Source organism: Meriones unguiculatus, chromosome 15 (assembly GCF_030254825.1).
Source record: "Meriones unguiculatus strain TT.TT164.6M chromosome 15, Bangor_MerUng_6.1, whole genome shotgun sequence".
NCBI lineage: Eukaryota > Metazoa > Chordata > Mammalia > Rodentia > Muridae > Meriones > Meriones unguiculatus.
This window is the reverse complement of record NC_083362.1, coordinates 78,747,253-78,760,128: the sequence shown is the minus strand read 5'-3', so window position 1 is coordinate 78,760,128 and position 12,876 is coordinate 78,747,253. Positions and strand designations below refer to the sequence as shown.

The window sequence follows — 12,876 nt, the reverse complement described above, 5'->3', positions numbered from 1 at the left end:
AAAAACACTACTAGGGGCAAGTCAAAAAGAGGGCGGGAATTTTTCATTTTTGGCTGACGCTGCAAATCCATTTCCTTTCACCAACTTCTGTTCCTGGGCTTTCGACACAATCCCGGTAACACTGAAACAACAAGCTTTTCTAAACGCTTTAAAGAGGCTGCAGCACGTCTTGAGGGTCTGCTGTGCTCGTATTTTAGGCTGCTGTGATAAACGTTTAGAACCTTACAGTAGCGGGCTCCGGCGCATGAAAATTTGATTCCGTTACTGTGCTAGAATTTCCACGTGACCAGAGCCTGCAAACCCCAGTCGATAAGATTGGTCCTTTCTGGGCGCTGCAAACGGAAGTTCCGCGAGTTGGTGGTGGCTGGGTTCCCAAGCCATGAGTAACGCAACTTCCGGAGCCGCCCCCCCGCCCCGGGGGCTACAGAACTCGACTTCCAGCCGGAAGAGGAGTTGCGGCGAGAGCACCCTCGCGCTCCTGCTTTCTGCTGCAACATTGCCGGAAACCTGACAGGTTCGCTGGAGCTGTGCGTGCTGGCGGTCTCGATGGCGTCGCGTCGTGGGGCGCTCATCGTGCTGGAGGGCGTGGACCGTGCTGGCAAGACCACGCAGGGCCTCAGGCTGGTGTCTGCGCTGTGCGCTTCGGGCTACAGAGCCGAGCTGCTGCGTTTTCCCGGTGCGCGGTCTGGCGGGCCTTGCGAGTTCCCTCCTAAGTCTTTGGGCTTAGGTTGTTTTTGGTTTTGTTTTTGTTTTAATTTTCAAAAGCTCTTCGAACATTTATTTCTTTATTTATCTATATTATTGTGCATTGATGGATGTGCTGGCTAACTTACTTCACCTTGACACAGCTAGAGTCATTTGGGAAGAGGGACTCTTAATTGAGGAAAGTGCCCCGACCAGATTGGCCAGTAGACGTGCCTGTGAGACATTTTCTTAATTAGTCTTTGGTGTGGGAGGACCTAGCTCTCGGTGGAGGGCGCCACTTCTGGGCTGGTGGAAATGGCTTGGTTGGTCAAATGCACCTGAAATGAGGAAGGACCTGAGTTCATCTCCCAGGGTATATTTTCTTATAATCCCAGCGCTGGAGAGGTGGAGACAGGCTCATTTCTTGTTCCTGGGGCTGGCCAGACCGTCTAGCCAAAACTGTTGAGCTTCAGGCCCCAGTGGAAGAAACTTTCACCTCTATGCACTGGAACACCAATCCCCTAATCCTACAAATGAAGTAGATAGGGAGTTGGAAAAATGCTATCTTGAATGTTTTGTTTTTGTTTTTCCAGACAGGGTTTCTCTCTGTAGCCCCGGCTGACCTGAAACTTGCTCTGTAGACTGGGCTGGCCTCAAACTCAGAGAGCTCTGCCTCCTGAGTGCTGGGATTAAAAGTGTGTGCCACCACTGCCTGGCTTGCTCTTGGATAACCAAGCCAACCAGTCAAAAGTCTTACAAGTACTTTTAAAATCAAGACGCATATGGTTTCTGCCTCAGATGGTTCAAAGCTGTCTAGAGGATTAATAAAGTTCAGAGTTAGATATGAGTACAAGTAGAAAAAAACTTAAGGGCAAACTATAGCATAACTTAGGTGAAAAATCTGGTTTACGTGGTATTTGTATTTTTCTCTTTCTAGAAAGATCAACAGAAATCGGCAAACTTCTGAGTTCCTACTTAGAAAAGAAAACGGAACTAGAGGACCACTCGGTGCACCTGCTTTTTTCTGCAAACCGCTGGGAACAAGTGTAAAAACTTGACTCACTGCTACCCCTTGTAACTTGCAGACCTTTGTGTATGGCTTGTGTCTGAACACAAGTGCGGGTACTTGCACGTGGAGACCAGAGGTCAATTGGGTTTTCCCTCTGTCATTCTCCACTTTATTCATTGAGACAGTTATTTTTTAAAATATTTATCTTTGTGTAATATAAATGCTTACATGTGTGTTTGTGCACCTCATGCATGCCTTCTGCCCAAGGAGGCCAGATCTCTATAACTAGAGTTAAGGCAGTTGTAAGCTATCATGTGGGTTCTGGGAACCAAACCTGGATCCTCTGCAAGAGCAGCAAGTACTCTTAACTACTGAGACAAGTTTTTAAGGTTTCTTTTGAGACAGTTTCTCTATCTAACAGGCCTGACTGCCCTGAAACTTGACTTGTAGACCAGTCTGGCCTCGTGTCTGGTGAAGATAAAAAGCTGAACTCACTGATTTTGGGCTGCACTGACCAGTGTGCTTCTGGGATCTGTCTCCCTGAGCTTCTACCTTCCCACTGGTTTATATCTGAGTTCTGGGGTACTGGGGATCCAAACTCAAGTCCTCATGTTACATGGCAAACAGCTTAACTCAACTTTTTTCCCCCTGTTGAGATAATGGTTCTTTATGTAGCGCAGGGAGTCCTCTAAGTAATGGCAGCCTCCTGCCTTAGCCTTCTAAGTGGTGGTTATTTTCATTGTTGTATATCAGTCCTTGGTCAGATACACCTTTTTACATTTTTTTTTTCTCATTCTGTGGCCTTTTTGTTTGTTTTGTTTTGGTTTTGTGATAGGGTTTCTCTGTGTAGTAGCCTTGACTGTCCTTAGACCATGCTGGCCTCCAACTCACAATGATCTGCTTCCCAAGTGCTGGGAACACTGCACAACTTCTTCCTTAGCTCTTAGCTTAGCAATCTCTGGTAGCTTTGTTGTTACCAAACCCAAGGGCATCCAGATGTCTGTCTGTCTCTCCTGCCCCCCCCCACCCCCACAGACATACAAACACTGTTTTAAAGGAATTTTCTGTTTTACATTTAGGTCTGGGGTCTATGTTAAGTTAATTTTGTGAAGGATATAAGATCTGAATTTAAGGGATGGAGAGATGGCCCAGTGGTTAAGAGCACATACTGCTCCTCCTGAGGACCTGAGTTCCATTCCCAGTACCTACATCAGGCAGCTTATAACTGCCTATAACCCCAGTCCAGGGGATCTGACACTCTGTGGGCACTTGCATTCACAAACACATAAACCCCTGTACACATAATTAAAATAATAAAAATAAGTCTTCAAAACAAAGATCTGAGTTTAGATTTTTTTTTTTTTTTTTTTTTTTTTTTGTATGTTCACATTTACTGACTCTAGCAGCATATATTTAAAAACTCTTACAGGTCTCACTGTATATGTAGTTTGGTTGGCTTGCAACTTGGGATTCTCTGCTTTAGCCTCCCATGTATTAGTATTACAGGTTTGTGCCATCATGCCCTAAAGATCAAGAGTTGGAAGTCAGCCTGGGCGGTACAAACAGATTCTGGGGCAGCCTGGGCTACATAGACCTATTTCAACTTTGTCCCCACTCCACAAAATTGAATGCCTCCTAAGTGAAAGGAATCTGACTTTGCCTTGTGGATTCAGTGGTATTTCTTTGCTAATGGGAAGCTGGTCATCTTTCTGCATCTAAGATTTTGACACACTGTTAACAGTGGTGAGGCTGTGGTGTCCGGTGGAAAACATCCTTGATATTTTGTGTATTATTCTTGTAGTCCAGACTTGGGGGCACAGGCATCGGCCTCATCTTCTGGATCCCCGATGCCCTCTGCCATCCTTTGCTCTTTGCCTGGGTTCCCCCTTCTTTCAGCAGGGCATGGTAGAAGTGTCCACTGGCATCTTCTAGAAAGAATATGCAGAGCTTTCTGATTGTAAATAAGTTTATAAACTACTGTGCTGTAATTACCATCTTACGGGATTTTCGAGTTGGGATAGTTTCGGAAGCCAGTTCCAGGGCTCAAGAGCGTTCTGTTTTTCAGGCCATTAATTAAGGCGAAGTTGAACCAGGGTGTGACCCTTGTTTTGGACAGATACGCCTTTTCTGGGGTTGCCTTCACTAGCGCCAAGGAGGTGAGTACTGTAAAAGTAACTTCTATTCATCTGACATAATTGTTGTTTTGGAGACTTATTGCCTATGTCTGCTAACCTAGGCCTAGAATGTTTTCAGCCTCTGAGACTTACTGCTTAGTAAGCTCACCCTTTTTTGTTCTTACTGAACTCTGAGCTGGCTAGTTCAATTCAGCTGTTCTGGCTCAAACTCTCTCCCAGATGACTTATTTAATATGGCTTCTCTCTTGGCCACTGAATTGCTCTGCTTAGCCTCAAACTAATTCCAGCAATCTGCTCTAATCTTCTGGATCCTCTCATTCTCTGGCTTATTTGGTCTTCACCTGAGTTCTCTTTCTGTAACCTGTCTCTCTGTTACTCTTCTGGTAAAACTGCCTCCTCCTCATTCTCTGTATTGCTCCCTTCAGTAGCTTCCCTTTCCTCTTTCTTATGAGAGTTGGGCATATCCTGTTCTGTCAGATCTTCTCTGATTTGTCACTTTCTTTTTCTGCCACTCAATTAGGCATCACTTTCAAACATGGGTGCTTCCTTTTACAAACTATCTTCATTGTTTGGGTTAAAGGCATGGGCCACCTAAGCTTTGTTTTTTTTTTTTTTGTAAACCTGAAACTTGCTCTAAACCAGGCTGGCCTTGAATTCTTATTTGCTTGCCTTTATCTCCTGGATTAAAGGGGTGTTTCTATTCTAGCCAGATCACACAGACCTAGAAGGTCTTTTGGTTGATCTCTAGCCAGAGCAGCCATGTTCTGAATTAAAATTCCTCTCCAGAGTACTATGAGGCATCCTGTTTCAGGTTGCCAAGTATGGGCACTGGTCTGCTTCTCTTCATTTGCACTGTCACTGCTACAAAGTATGTGTTCAAGTCATTAGGAATTTGATGGCCCTGGTATTCCTTAACTCAGCAAGGTTAAATTGGTTTGTATCAATAAAGAAATGTCCTTACAGGTTGTTTTACACATACAGCGTTATATTTTCCATTTAGATGATTTATCTCACAGAGATTTCATGCACCACCTCACTTTGTGGAATGACTAGACTACTGGAGCCTTCTCCCCTGACCCCTCTAGTTCCTTTACATTGCTTTTTATGTGTCATGGTAGTAGCTGTGCACTGCCCTTTTTTATTTATTTAAAAAAATAAATAAAAATGTCTACCATTTATATGCCTGTTTAAGACAAGGTCTCACTATGTAGCTTTTGGTTGCCTGGAATTCAATATGTAGACTAGACTCACCATGAATCATGGTGTTCCTTCTGTCTCTGCCATGGCCTCTGCCTCTGGCTCATGAGTGCTAGAAATAAAGATCAGCACCACCACATCTGACAGTGCTTTTTAGTTTTTTGGGTTCGTTTGTGTTTTTTGTTTGGTTTTGGTTTTTCAAGACAGGTTTTCTCTTTGTAGCCTTGTCTTTCCTGAACTCCCTTTGTAGACCAGGCTGGCCTTGAACCCAGTGCCTCTGCCTCCCTGAGTGCTGGAATTAAAGGCATGGGCCAAAGTTTACTTTTTAAGCTTAAGATGTTTGGCAGCAGAACACCCCCCCCCACACACAGAAGTATTATCAGCCTCAGAAACACTCATATTCTCTGTTTGATATCAGATGACAGTGTCAGCTTTTTGGGTTTTGGTTTGGTTTTCTGAGACAGGGTTTCTCTCTGTAGCCCTGGCTGTCCTGTGAGTCACTCTGTAGACCAGGGTGACTTCAAACTCAGAAATCTACCTGCCTCTACTTCCCAGGTGCTGGAATTAAAGTTATGCATCATTGTTCCACATAGGATTGGGTTTTTTAAATTATTTTATCTGTAAGGATGCTGAAGTGTAGCTCTCCACATTTGAGAACTTCTGGTGGGGTCGCATATGGAGACTGGCTCAGTTTTCTTTAAGGGGTTGGCTACTGAGAGTTTGACTATGTTCCAGTGAGTGTGTGGACAACGCAAATTGGAGGGTTTTGTTTTTTGTGTGTGTGTGTGTGTTTGTTTGTTTTTCTTTTTTATATTTATTTATTTATTTTTAGTTTTTCAGGGCAGGGTTTCTTTGTGTAGCCTTCCCTGTCCTAGACTTACTTTATAGACCAGACTGGTCTTAAACTCACAGAGATCTGGGTGCCTCTACCTTTACTAGTGCTGGGATCATAGGTGTGCACCACCAGGCCCAGCTCTTTTTTGTTGTTGTAGTTGTTGGGAAAGGTGACCAAAGGAGGGGGAACCTTGGAGGACTGGGAACTGAGTGTGATGGGAGTTCATAATGTGAAATTCCCAAATAATCAATGAAAATAGTATGTAAAAGATATTTTATTTATATGGGTGTTTTGTTTGTGTGCATGTCTGGTGCTCGTGGAGACCAGAAATGGGTGTTGGATTTCCTGGAAGTCACGTTTACAAACCATTGTAAACTGCCATATTGGTGCTGAGAATTGAATCCAGGTCCTCTGGAAGAGCAACTAGTGCTCTTATCTCCTGTGCTCTAGCTCAAGTATCTGGGGTTATTTTTGAGACAGGGTCACTTGTAGCCCTGGCATTTTGGGAACTTACCAGGTAGATCAAGTTGGCCTCAAACTTGTAATCCTCTTGTCTGAGCGTTTTGAGTGCTAGAATTACAGGAGAGAGGCACCACTTTGGCTAAAAAAGTCACTTGTAAGAACAGTCTCATCTAAACACAGATATCAGTCATTAAACATGCAGTCAGTATTCATGTTTCCCAGCTCTCAAGAGCTGGCTGATTGCCTTGTATTTACACTGTCTTAAACCAGAGTCTGACTAAGGTCCATGTGTTGAAGTGCATTATAAGTATGTGTATAAAAGATGGAGGCCAGGACATGCATGTGACACCTTGCATGTAGAGGTCTGAGGGCCACTTTGAAGAATTGGTTTCCACTGAATTCTGGAGATAGAACTCCAGTATCAGCTTTGTGTGCTAAGTAAGTTCCTTTACCAGCTGAACAATCTCACTTCCCCGAGTGGGGTTTTTTGGTTTTTTTGTTTGTTTGTTTGTTTGTTTTTAAGTTGTTTTTCTGCTGAATTAGACTAAGGGTCTCACATGTGGTAGGCAAAGTGCTCCAGTCCTTTAAATATCTTGATGTGTAAGTTCCCACATCTTCTGGGATTCACATTTAAAATATTCTGATTACTGAGAGTATAACTTAATTTTTAAATTTCTTTTTAACAGACGTATTCAGTTTATTTTTATGTGTATGAGTTTTCCCTGCAAGCATATATACTTGCAATCCATAGAGGCCAGAAGAGAATGTAGTTATAGGAATTGTTAGCTACCATGTAGGTCTTTGGAAGAACAACAGTAAGTGCTCTTAACAGCTGAGCCACCTCCACGTAAGAGAGTAATTCTCATAGAATGAGAACATAGAACATGTGCTTGTCCATCTCCCCCCTCACACACTTTTTAGTTTTTTTGAGACAGGATTTCTGTGTAGCCCTGGCTTTCCTGCAACTTGGTCTGTAGGCCAGGTTGGGCTTGAACTCGAGATTCACCTGCCTCTACCTCTGCATCCTGAGTTCTGGGATCAAAGGTGTATACCACCACTGTCCTCAGTTTGTTTTGGGTTTTTTTTTTTTTGAGACAGGTCTCTGGCTGACCTTGAACATGCTGTGCATTCCTGCTTCTACCTCCCAAGCTCTGGAACTGAGTTTTGTTTTGATTTTGAGAAAATGTCTCCTGTAGCTCCGCTTGATTTGGAACTATATGGCCAAGGATGAATTTGAAGTGTCTTCTTGCTGCCACTTTGCAAGTGCCATCCCCATAACTAACCTAATGTTTCAACCTCACAGTAAACTTCTAGGAGTGTAAGAGTGCTGGGTCCTCTCATCAAGAATCAGTGGTGGCTGGGCTGTGGTGGTGCACGCCTTTAGTCCCAGCACTCAGAAGGCAGAACAGGTGCATCTGAGTTTGAGGCCAGCTTGGTCCATAGGTCAGGACAGCCAGGGCTACATGCAGAGAAACTCGGTCTGGAAAAGCCAAAAGAAAAAAAGAATCAGATGGTGCCTGATAATATCTATATATAATAATTCTTGGGGATGACAGGTTGACAAGTGATAATCTTAATTCTGTTTCTTCTACATGTTAGTCATAACCCAATCAAATATTTTCTTTATATAAGGATGTCAGGACAGAGGATTTGCATACTATGGCCCTGTAGGGAGACCTTTGGGGTCATGAGCTTATAGTCCTACTTTTCTTCTGAAAATGAGAACCTTTCTAGCAAGTTGATGAGTAAATGGGAAGATGTACATGAAAAATTAATAGGCAGGCAAGCATGCAGTGGGTTTCTAGGACTGACAGTTTCCTTCAGTGTTTATTGGAATGCAAGATTATGGCAAAAAAAATATAGTCCTGTCTCTATAACAAACTGCTTTTCAGTGTGGACTTTCTAAGGTTGAATGGACCAGGATATCTATATATGTCATGCCTCATTCTGAGACAAGGTACAAGATGTAATGAGGTCCACAGCAGACTGCAGAGCTGATACTATCCTGTTTACTCTTATTTCCAGAAACCCCCCCTCCCACACACACACACACTTTAAAGCAAAAGATTATGCACTACTCAGTTTGTCTCTAACTGTTGGGTTCTCTGTTGGCAGAATTTTTCTCTCGATTGGTGCAAACAACCAGATGTGGGCCTTCCCAAACCTGACCTGATCCTGTTCCTCCAGTTAAAATTGCTGGATGCTGCTGCACGGGGAGAGTTTGGTCTTGAGCGCTATGAGACTGGGACTTTCCAGGAGCAGGTTCTGCTGTGTTTCCAGCGGCTCATGGGTGATAAAGACCTGAACTGGAAGGTAAGTCCTAGAACTGCAAACAGCCACTGAGAAGCTGTGTGGTAGGCTACCCTCTGCTGACATAGTCACAGCTGGTGTAGTTTGGTTACCCACCTGTGAAACTGCAAAAAAGCTACTCTCTCTGCCATCAGACTTTTTTGTGGTGGTTGGTTAGACTCAGAGATGAGCCCCAGGAAACTTCTGCATCTTATCCTGTACAAGCTTTTAGCTTGTACAGAAATGTTCAGAAATAGTCTTGAGGGCTGGAGAGATGGCTCAGAGGTTAAGAGCACTGATTGCTCTTCCAGAGGTGTCCTGAGTTCAATTCCCAGCAACCACATGGTGGGTCACAACCATCTATGAGATCTGGTGCCCTCTTCTGGCATTCAGGTGTACATGCAGGCAGAACACTGTATACATAATAAATCTATCTTAAAAAAAGAAAAAGAGGACCAGAAATGGCCTTGCAAGCTACATCACACTTTACCTTCTGTCTTTGTCATAGGAACAGGCTCTTCAGTGCACTGCCTGTAATTGGATTATACTAGGAAGTACTGCAGAAAGAGGAGTTTGCCAGTTTCATATTCAGATGTATCTTTTCCTTTTAGTTCATGCTGTGATTTCTTGTTGGCCCTGGATCATACTGCAGGCACCTTCTACAACCTGGGACTTTACCCTGTCTGTTTCTTTGGAGCCCTGGGGGCCTATATACATGGCCATCACCAGGAGCACACAAAGTGTCCATTCTTGGCTTCCCTCTGGTCCTGTTTCCTCCACTCAGTAACCCTGTTTCAACACTGATCTCAGGAATTGGCTTCAACTTCCACATCGTTCTTTTGCATGGAAGCCAACACAAGCCCCTTCACTATTGCTTGCTCCTACTCTGATTAGGATTTATTTATTTATTTTATGTATGAGTGCTCTATCTGTGTGTACACCTGCATGCCAGAAGAGGGCATCAGATACCAATATACATGGTTGTGAGCCATCAGGTGGTTGCTGGGAATGAACTCTTGGGGCCTCTGGGAGGGCAGACAGTGCTCTTAACAGCTGAGCCATCTCTCTAGTCTCTCCTACTCTGATCTTAATTGTACTTTCATTCCTGCAGTTACCTCTACTCAACAGCCAGAATGGTCCTGGTGGGACTGGCCTTGTCTGCACAGTCCACCTTTTGACAATTGCCTAAGGTTCCCAGACTTCAAGCCCAGCATTTGAGTGTTCCAAACATCACAAACCAGTTTTGTCTACAGAAGGTGCTGTGTCTATAGTTCCTGTCTATAGTACACCTCATGATTTAGAAGTGTGCCCTAAATTTCTGCATCTGTTAGAACAGATGATGATGAAGCCCTTTTACTTTCCTGGATGCTAAGTCAACCCAGAGAGCCATCCTGGATAGTTTGGGCAAGGACTGTGGCTGTACTAGGGTTGTCAAGCTACCCTCTAGAAGGTGACGTGAACTCTTCCCTTACACAGTCATGCTTTGTGAACTTCCATAAGCTCCTGGAAGCTTTTCAAAAACTTGCTGCCAAAGGGCTTAGCCAGATTTACAGACCCAAGGGCCCTGTCCAGACCCCATAGATGAAGGAACTTGGAGATACTGACACTCACTCTCTCCTGGCTTAACCCTGGAAAGAAGTGTCCCTAGCCTGTCCTGAGGAACAGAGCTGCTGTGTTAGGACAGTTTTTGTGTAACCTGTTTTTTGTTTGTTTTGTTTTTGAGTCGGGGTCTCTCTGTGTAGCCCTGTAGCCCTGGCTGTCCTGGAACTCACTATGTAGTCTAGGCTGGTCTTGAACTCACAGAGATCCTCCTGCCTCTGCCACCTGAATGCTGGAGCTAAAGGGGTGGGTCACTGTTCCTGGCTTGGAGCCCATTCTTGTCAACTGGAGGGCAGTTGTTCAGTCTGCTTAGGAGCAACATAGGTAGCTAGTACATCTTGTTTTGTACCAAAAATACCAAGTTCAAAGAAAGTGTAGGTGAAGGGCCCCTGTGGGAATTTAGGTTGGCTTTTGTAGGGCCCTGGCTCAGCTAATGTCACCACAAGCACCGGGAATAACGGGAAGGTGGTGTAATGATCCTTTTTCTGCTGTTTCCTCTACGATGACAGGTGGTTGATGCTTCCAAAAGCATTGAGGACGTCCACGAAGAAATCCGAGCCCTCTCTGAGGACGCCATCCGCAACGCTGCACAGAGGCCACTGGAGGAGCTATGGAAATAAGTCAGTGCTCCGTTGCAGATACTATTTTCAGGTCCTTTAGGAGACTGGTAGAGGGCTCACATCTCAACACTATGCAGCAGGGGCTGTTTCTTGGCAGGAGAGCGCTAAGGGCCTTTAGTCCTAACCTGAGATTTTGGGGGTGTGAAGTCACAGTGTCTCCCTCTACCCACTCCTTGGCTGTAAAGGTGTTAATGTGTTATGGTTTTTCCATAATGAACTTTATTGATAACTCATCCCTAAAAACATCAATTAGTTGAGACTCATATTTTTTACAGAAACTAATAAAAAAATTTACCTAAAAATGTACCTCACTAGCTTCTCCTAAGCGTCTGTGGAGATGGGTCTGCCCACTGTTGATGGTATTTCCACTGTGGGTTTCAGTGTTATGAGGCTCCATGTCTGTGTTCGCAGGTGGTCAGGCTTATCTGTTGGCATGATGCTCATCATTCTAAGCCCACTGATAACCTTGTTGGTTCTGTCAGTGCTGCTAGAGCTGTTCACACTATCTCTTCCAACATAGGCTGATTTGACATTTCCTGGTAGAATGCAGCTTGCGTGTGTAAAGTGTTAAATACGAGGTAAAGCACATTCGTCTCACTCTCAAAAGTACACAGGTTAGGAGCACAGCGTGAGAGGGTGGTACCTGGGTGTTCAGTATTCCCCTGGGCCAGGTGGTATACACTTTTAATCCCAGCACCCAGAAAGTAAAGGCAAGTGGATCTCTTGAGTTCTAGGCCAGCCAGGGCTACACAGAGAGACACTGACTGTCTCAAAGAAAAAAAAAAGTAGGGGGCTTGACAGGTCAGCACAGGCCTCTTCTTAACAAGCAGTCCCAAGTCAGGAGACATAGAGCATTTGTAGGCCTAAGAGAGAAATGTAGAAACCTCTGGATGCTGGAAAATTGGCCCTGCTGGTAGCATAGTATACATTTCTGCCCTCCAGGACCTTAACAAGTTTCAGCTGTGGGTCATGTGCTATTAGCATAGTCTGCATTCTGCCCTCCAGGACCTTAAGAACAACTTTCAGCTCTGGGTAATGTTCTCTGTAGTCATAGCATCCACAAGAAGCCAACAGAGAGCTGGGTGTGGAGGCACACACCTGTAATCCCAGCACTCGGGTTGGGTAAGGCAGATCGATGAGTTTGAGAATAAGGCTACACAGAGAAACCTTGCTTCGAAAAACCAAACAAAAATCAACACAGTACTGAGAGGGAAGCCTTAGTCTTGGGCCATAATGCTTGAGTCCTCAATTTTCTTTTATTTGGACTCAAGAGGGCAGGTAGGTGTTAACCCAGGATTGTCCCACTGAGATTTCACCAGGCAGAATGAGATGATCCTCACAGTCTCCTACTTATACCCTGCCTGTGTCTCTATCTGTCTCCAGGCCAAAGCCAGGTCCCCACATACAGCTTCCCTGGAGGGACCTGAGGCAAGCCTTGTATTTGGGTATTCTTCCACTTTCTCCAGACAAAGAGTTATGGCTCATTTTTAAAATACGGCTTTTTTTTTATTTTTAAAGATTTACTTTTATATGTATTCTGTGTGCATGTAAGAGCAAGAAGAGGGCACTAGATCTCATTCTAGATGGTTATGAGCCACCTGCAGTGCTGGGAATTAACTCAGAACCTTTGGAAGAACAGCCAGTGCTCTTAAGCTCCAAGCCCCCTTAAACAAGATTTTTACCACTTATTTCTATGGGTGTATGTGCCCACATTTCTCCAGCCCTGGTTTTTTTTTTTTTTTTTTTTTTTTTTGTTGTTGTTGTTTTTGTTTTGTTTTAGACAGGGTTTCTCTGTGTAGTCCTGGCTGTTCTGAAATTCACTCTGTAGACCAACCTGGACTCAAACTAAGGGATCCGCCTGCCTCCTGAGCATTGGAATTAAAGGCGCGTGACCCCACCACCACCACCACCCGGCATCACCTGGCTCATTTTTACATTTTTTTTTATCATGTTCTCCTTGCACTTTTTCTTTTTAGGACTATGTATTTACTTAAGGAAAACAGACATTGGCTACATAGCCAGACCAGAGGCAGAGCAGGCTCTACT

General features: G+C 44.3%; 1 protein-coding gene across 1 annotated transcript; it reads left to right on the top strand.

The window, feature by feature from the left end:
* Positions 1 to 403: 403 nt before the first annotated feature.
* Dtymk (deoxythymidylate kinase) lies at positions 404 to 11,136 on the top strand. Its single transcript, XM_021632075.2, has 5 exons — positions 404 to 676; positions 1,622 to 1,730; positions 3,759 to 3,849; positions 8,438 to 8,635; positions 10,720 to 11,136. The coding sequence occupies exons 1-5, from the start codon at positions 547 to 549 to the stop codon at positions 10,828 to 10,830; spliced, it is 639 nt and encodes a 212-aa protein (XP_021487750.1). The 5' UTR covers positions 404 to 546; the 3' UTR covers positions 10,831 to 11,136.
* The last annotated feature ends 1,740 nt before the right edge of the window (positions 11,137 to 12,876 follow it).